Genomic DNA, 6,672 nt, shown 5'->3' with positions numbered 1-6,672 from the left:
AAAAACAAGATTGGTTAAAGATATAGGACACACCCCCTTGCCACACACCTCCTTAAAGGAGAATTGTACAAAAATAAAACAAGATTGGTTAAAGTGCTTTTTTTTACCACTACTATTTTTTTATTTTGGCTTTTGGAAATTAAAAATGCAGCATTTTAGAAATCAGATTAAAGGTTTAGTACTGGGAAACCATTTTTTAATAGACAAGTAGTGCATTTTATATACATCAGGCCAAAATGAGGGACAAATGAGGAGGAATGAGGGACATTGCTCCAAATCAGGGACGGTCCCTCGAAATCGGGGACAATTGGGAGGTATGTCATTCCCTAGTGGAGGAATACGCCTTTAAATGAATCAACTCAGTTTAAATGGCAGTTCACAGAAGGAAGAGCATCAGTGCCCACCCAAGATGACTTGGGGGTCCCAACCTTTCTCCTGATACTTGGGGGTTCCAACCTTTCTCCTGATACTTGGGGGTTCCAACCTTTCTCCTGATTGCCCTAAACCCCGCAATGTCTAGAATGCTCTAAGAGCTGCACGGAGCCACCATGTGTTCTGCTGCTCAGCCCCTCCCTCCCCTCCTTCTCCACCTCTTTGCTGTGCATTGCAGTAAACGTAGTGCGCATGCCCATTCTAGCGTCTATAAATAGCTCATGACGTCACCTAGAAATATTCCCGAAAGACACGCCTCCGGTCCCGCCCACTCATAGTGCGCCCCGGGTTGCAGTACCGTTAGGCAGCAGAACCGGGATCAGCTCGGAGAGGCTGATCAAGAGAGCGAGCCGAGCAGTGCCAGCGACACCGAGACCCGCCCGGAGAACAGCATGGCGGACCGGGAGCAGCTGCTCCAGAGAGCCCGTTTGGCGGAGCAGGCGGAGAGATACGAGGATATGGCGGCAGCTATGAGAGCGGTAAGTGAGAATACATGTGTGTCCGTGCGCCCCTTACTACCTATGGCAGTGTCATGTCTTCCTTCCTCTAATCACCCCCTATGGGCACACTGGTTCAGCATGCAATCATTCCCTACGTGTCTTATACAGCACATTGCCTGGATCAAATACAGGATATATTGATGATCATTCCTAATGTATAGGATCGATCCTGGAGGAATCCTAATGCACTCCATGTCAGGAAATCTTCAATCTTGCTGCATAGACTTGCAATGAATGAAAATGGCATTCTGATGACCTGAGATCAGGATGAGGCGGTGAGGTGGTACCCGTATGGGTGCAAAGGATGCTGTGTGTGCCCAATGGTAGGGTGGGGTACCTTGTGCCAGCCTGGGCACCTGACCAAGGGTAGGGGTTGATTGTGGCTTGAGGGTATAACGCTGGTCGTGCCTGGGTGGGGGGGGGGCATGTCTGGCCAGCTCCATCTTTATCTTATTATAGACCCATATGCAGGGTAGGACAGGGGATCAAAAATTACACTACGTCCCAAAACCATGTAAAGTCTGGCTCTTTCTTTATCTTACTATAGAACCATATGCAGGGTAGGACAGGGCATCAAAAATGACACTACGTCCCAAAACCATGTAATGTCTGGCTCCATCTTTATCTTAATATAGACCCATATGCAGGGTAGGACAGGGCATCAAAAATGACACTTTGTCCCAAAACCATGTAATGTCTGGCCGGCTCCATCTTTCTTGCTATAGAACCATATGCAGGGTAGGACAGGGCATCAAAAATGACACTACGTCCCAAAACCATGTAATGTCTGGCTGGCTCCATCTTTCTTGCTATAGAACCATATGCAGGGTAGGACAGGGCATCAAAAATGACACTACGTCCCAAAACCATGTAATGTCTGGCTCTATCTTTATCTTACTATAGACCCATATGCAGGGTAGGACAGGGCATCAAAAATGACACTACGTCCCAAAACCATGTAATGTCTGGCTCCATCTTTATCTTACTATAGACCCATATGCAGGGTAGGACAGGGCATCAAAAATGACACTTCGTCCCAAAACCATGTAATGTCTGGCTCTATCTTTCTTGCTATAGAACCATATGCAGGGTAGGACAGGGCATCAAAAATGACACTACGTCCCAAAACCATGTAATGTCTGGCTGGCTCCGTCTTTATCTTGCTATAGAACCATATGCAGGGTAGGACAGGGCATCACAAATGACACTACGTCCCAAAACCATGTAATGGCTGGCTCCATCTTTATCTTATTATAGACCCATATGCAGGGTAGGACAGGGGATCAAAAATGACACTACGTCCCAAAACCATGTAATGTCTGGCTCTATCTTTATCTTACTATAGACCCATATGCAGGGTAGGACAGGGCATCAAAAATGACACTACGTCCCAAAACCATGTAATGTCTGGCGCCATCTTTCTTACTATAGACCCATATGCAGGGTAGGACAGGGCATCAAAAATGACACTACGTCTCAAAACCATGTAATGTCTGGCTCCATCTTTATCTTTAATATAGAACCATATGCAGGGTAGGACAGGGCATCAAAAATGACACTTCGTCCCAAAACCATGTAATGTCTGGCTCCATCTTTATCTTACTATAGAACCATATGCAGGGTAGGACAGGGCATCAAAAATGACACTTCGTCCCAAAACCATGTAATGTCTGGCTGGCTCCATCTTTCTTGCTATAGACCCATATGCAGGGTAGGACAGGGCATCAAAAACGACATTACGTCCCAAAACCATGTAATGTCTGGCTCCATCTTTCTTGCTATAGAACCATATGCAGGGTAGGACAGGGCATCAAAAATGACACTACGTCCCAAAACCCAAGTTATGTGGGACTTTCAAGGTGTGACCTCTCCACAAATGACATATACACATAAAAAAATGATATATATTAATATATAATGTGCAGCACAGCTTGTTCCGTGGTCAGTGTTTTTTCCGTGTATGGAATGCAGTGATGGGGTGTGGTGACCTGTCTGTACACGTCGAGGGTAAGCCTAACGTCTTAGTTTATGTAAGGATCGCCTATGGCTAAAGACATCCGTTTAATGGCTTGCCTCCGGTCTTAGTCCCTCCATGCTGAAAATCATTTGACGCTTGTGTTTTGCAGGTCACAGAACTCAATGAGCCATTGTCTAACGAAGACCGGAACCTGCTGTCCGTAGCATACAAAAACGTAGTGGGTGCGCGAAGGTCTTCATGGCGAGTCATCAGCAGTATTGAGCAGAAGACGCTGGCTGATGGGAACGAGAAGAAGCTGGAGAAGGTGAAGGCGTACAGAGAAAAGATCGAAGCTGAACTGGAGGCTGTATGTAATGAAGTCCTGGCACTGCTCGACAAGTTCCTCATCAAGAATTGCAATGACTTCCAGTATGAAAGCAAAGTTTTCTACCTGAAGATGAAGGGAGATTACTATCGTTACCTGTCAGAGGTCGGCAATGGGGATAGGAAGCGAAGCGTAACGGATGCGTCTGAAGCTGCATATAAGGAGGCCTTTGAAATTAGCAAAGAGCACATGCAGCCTACTCACCCCATTCGTCTAGGCCTAGCTCTCAACTTCTCAGTCTTTTATTATGAAATACAGGGTAGCCCCGAACAAGCTTGCCTCCTCGCCAAGCAGGCCTTTGATGACGCTATCGCTGAGCTGGACACGCTAAACGAGGATTCCTACAAGGACTCCACCCTCATCATGCAGCTCCTGCGTGACAACCTGACCCTGTGGACAAGTGACCAGCCCGACGAAGAGACCGGAGAAGGCAACAATTAAAGCGGGTGTTGCGTCTTGCTACAGCCCATTACTTACCCTCTCCCCTTCACCACATGCCGAACCCCTTTCCCCCCCTTACCCTTCCCCCCCACCGCTGCCCCTGACATGTCCCTGTGCTTATCATATCCGTATCATTGGCACAACTGCTCATACTGCTGCGTGCCCGGGGAGACGGGCTCTCGCGGCGTTCTTTTGGGCATTGCTGGATTGCGTTGGCACATCAGCCGTTTCTCGGGTTGCCCTCGCGTTGTTCAGGGGATAAGGGAGGCTGCAGTTTCAGAGAGGCGCCCGCACTCTCCTTGCCGATAGGGCACTTACGGGCTGGAAAGATGCAAAGTGGTCCCGTTTTTATTTTGTAAAGAAGTTGTTTTTAGTTTCCATTTGTGCAGCGTTCCCTTTTGCATGTAAATGCCTCCACCCCCCCCCCCCCCCCCCCCCCTCGGATCCCTTTCTTCCCACAAAGAAGGCAGCGCACAGCTCCAGCTGCGATTGGCTGCAGTTCCCCTAGTGGGAAATATGGGGGTCCACCTGTTTTTGTTAGCTAACAATAGACGTTTTTAAATGTGAGCTTTGTGAAGTTTCTATTTGCCCTTTTAACTTATGGTGTTACAATTCTACATCCCTTCTCAGTTTGAACGTCCTAAAAGTTACTGTGTTTTTTTTTTCTTTTTTGTTTGTTTTTGTTTTTGTTTTGTTTTTTTCATTTGTTTTCTAATCACTTAATTATTCTGGTAAAGGGCCTCATTATTTGGTTGTAAGCCTTGTGTAGGACAGTCCTTCTCAGGACTGGCTGCATCTGCACAGTGTGTATTAGCCTGTTCATGATGGATGCCAATAAAATGCCAGACACCCAATATAAATGTTTTGAAAATGCGTGAATGAAATAAATGCTGCTTTGAGGATATTATTTTTGCTTGAGCCTCTTGTCTGTTGATAAAAATGAACCTAAGAAGCACTACATATTCCTATTTTCTAGGTCAGAGCTTCAGTCACTGCACTTGATTCTTGGTAGGATCAATATTCTGGTACTACACACATCTTCCCTGTGGTTTCTTGCAATAAAGCAATTTTATTTTCTGTGGGGATATCTATATCTGTTAATATACTTGCCTTATGTACCATTAATTTTACATGCACACACCACCGCATGCTTATTTTTGTATTTATTGCAGTATTACATCACATGGTAGTAACGTAATGAAAGCATTTCTGTTCTAAAAAATTTTTGTGTGTCTTAAAGCGGAACTCGTCTGTATCGGAGGGCCGCAAACTGAAAATGCTATTTAATTCATTTTTAATATTCACAGTAATCCCACCCATCCATGCCAAAAAACATCCCCTAGCACGTCTAGCCATGGCCGAAATGAGTAAGGGCAGATGATTCTTGTAGCATTTACTTCCTGCAATCCACCTGCCCTTAGCTCAAGCATGCAGACAGGATTGCGGGGCTTACCTGAGAGAGCCCCTCTTCCAGATAAAAGAATAAAAAAAAAATTCCCATAAAGACTCATGGGTTGTATGACATCATTTTGGCCAAGGTCAGAAACCAGGAAACCACTGAAATGTGTAAAAAAAAAAAAAAAAAGTTAAAGTATATTCTATTTACTTGTTTTTAGCCATTTACTAAGCCTAGGGTTAAGGCTGGATTCACAACTATGCATTTTTTGTGCATTTTGAAGATTTGCACTGCCGAATGTGTTCCATAGGAAACCATGTTAAATGGACTGCAGTACAAATCTGCAAAAAGCACAACAACTGCATAGGTGTGAATCCAGCCTAAAGGACAGGTTCACGCTTCAAATATGTTATGTTTTTTCACTCATATTTGGGGTTTAACATGTCAAGTATACTCCCTACCCCCCTTTAGTTCCCTATGACAGTGGGTAGGGGTTCCTCTTTCCTGCAGCCTTTGTCGCCTTCATGATTGAGGTGGCTGTGCCTGTACAGCTGCATTATTCATTCACAGGGATATATGAATGGAATAAACTACAAGTCCCTTCTTCCACTGCAGCAGACAGACTTGTAGCTTCAATGGACTGCGATCATGCAGATCAGTGCGCTCGTAGTCCTATAGGTTTAAAACTGACAGCCCATATAAAGGTACGGGCACAGAGCTGTAGGAAGAATGTGCAGGTGCAATGCTATGCAGGCTCCTGTGAAGAAAAATACAACATTTTTTTTTTTTCCTGCAAAAATGTATGCATTTATTTCATGAAGGTGAACTTATCCTTTAAAAATACTTAATGTTGGTTGAGACAGAGTTTTTAGTTCAGCTTTAAGCAAAGGAAATCTGACCATTCCTACTTGAGAAACAGTGGCTGTTGAATAACTTAGTTCAACTTTTCACAAAAAAAGAAAAGGTTGGCCAACATGCTACACCATCAACATCCTGTCTCCCCCTGCCCAGTCCAGATGGCACGTCCATGAATAATGTAGCTTTCAATGCCCACACAGCCAGTGCAACAGTCCGGGATTTGAAAGCCGCAGGCCGGGACAGATAGGGGTGACTCCGATTGTTTAAAGTGGTCACTTGCTGGCGTTGACCAGTTGGAATTGCTCTGATCCTTCCCAGCAACTGTAAGGAAATAAGTGGAAGAAGGCCGCGGCTTTCAACCCCCTGGACCCCTGCAGCGGTTGTGGGTAGAGAAAGCTAATCACCCGTGGTGGGACCAGGAGTGTAGTGTGTGTGATTTATTTTTTATTTTATTTTTTTAGGCCTATATGTTTTTAAAGTAATGATACATATCAGGTTCAGTTGACTGATTTCACATATATCATTTTGAAAATAGGCTAGCATGTATTTTATATTCTTGTTCAAACTAGACATGGTTAATCTGTATGCAGTTGCAATGCAGGCTTACCTAAGATGAAATGCTATGCTACTCATTGTACATTATAGTAAAAACTATTCACAACCGTCAATTCAGTTCAGGCCTACTTACCTACCTGTCTGCTCC

The 6,672-nt window shown here is 44.8% G+C and overlaps 1 protein-coding gene across 1 annotated transcript; it reads left to right on the top strand.

The window, feature by feature from the left end:
* The first annotated feature begins 682 nt into the window (after positions 1-682).
* YWHAH (tyrosine 3-monooxygenase/tryptophan 5-monooxygenase activation protein eta) lies at positions 683-4,622 on the top strand. The gene is made up of 2 exons (XM_040349658.1): positions 683-911; positions 3,059-4,622. Exons 1-2 carry the CDS (start codon positions 825-827, stop codon positions 3,713-3,715), a joined length of 744 nt encoding a protein of 247 aa, XP_040205592.1. The 5' UTR covers positions 683-824; the 3' UTR covers positions 3,716-4,622.
* The last annotated feature ends 2,050 nt before the right edge of the window (positions 4,623-6,672 follow it).

The sequence above is a fragment of the Rana temporaria genome, chromosome 1 (genome assembly GCF_905171775.1).
Source record: "Rana temporaria chromosome 1, aRanTem1.1, whole genome shotgun sequence".
NCBI classification, from domain to species: Eukaryota; Metazoa; Chordata; class Amphibia; order Anura; family Ranidae; genus Rana; species Rana temporaria.
The sequence above is the reverse complement of the archived record's forward strand: the minus strand, read 5'-3'. Positions and strand labels throughout refer to the sequence as shown.

What these genes read in the sequence shown, in the direction of transcription:
- YWHAH (XM_040349658.1), top strand. Translation starts at nt 825, where the DNA reads ATGGCGGACCGGGAGCAGCTGCTCCAGAGAGCCCGTTTGGCGGAGCAG. An exon ending in TGGCGGCAGCTATGAGAGCG is followed by an intron (nt 912 to 3,058) that starts GTAAGTGAGAAT and finishes TGTGTTTTGCAG; the next exon opens with GTCACAGAACTCAATGAGCC.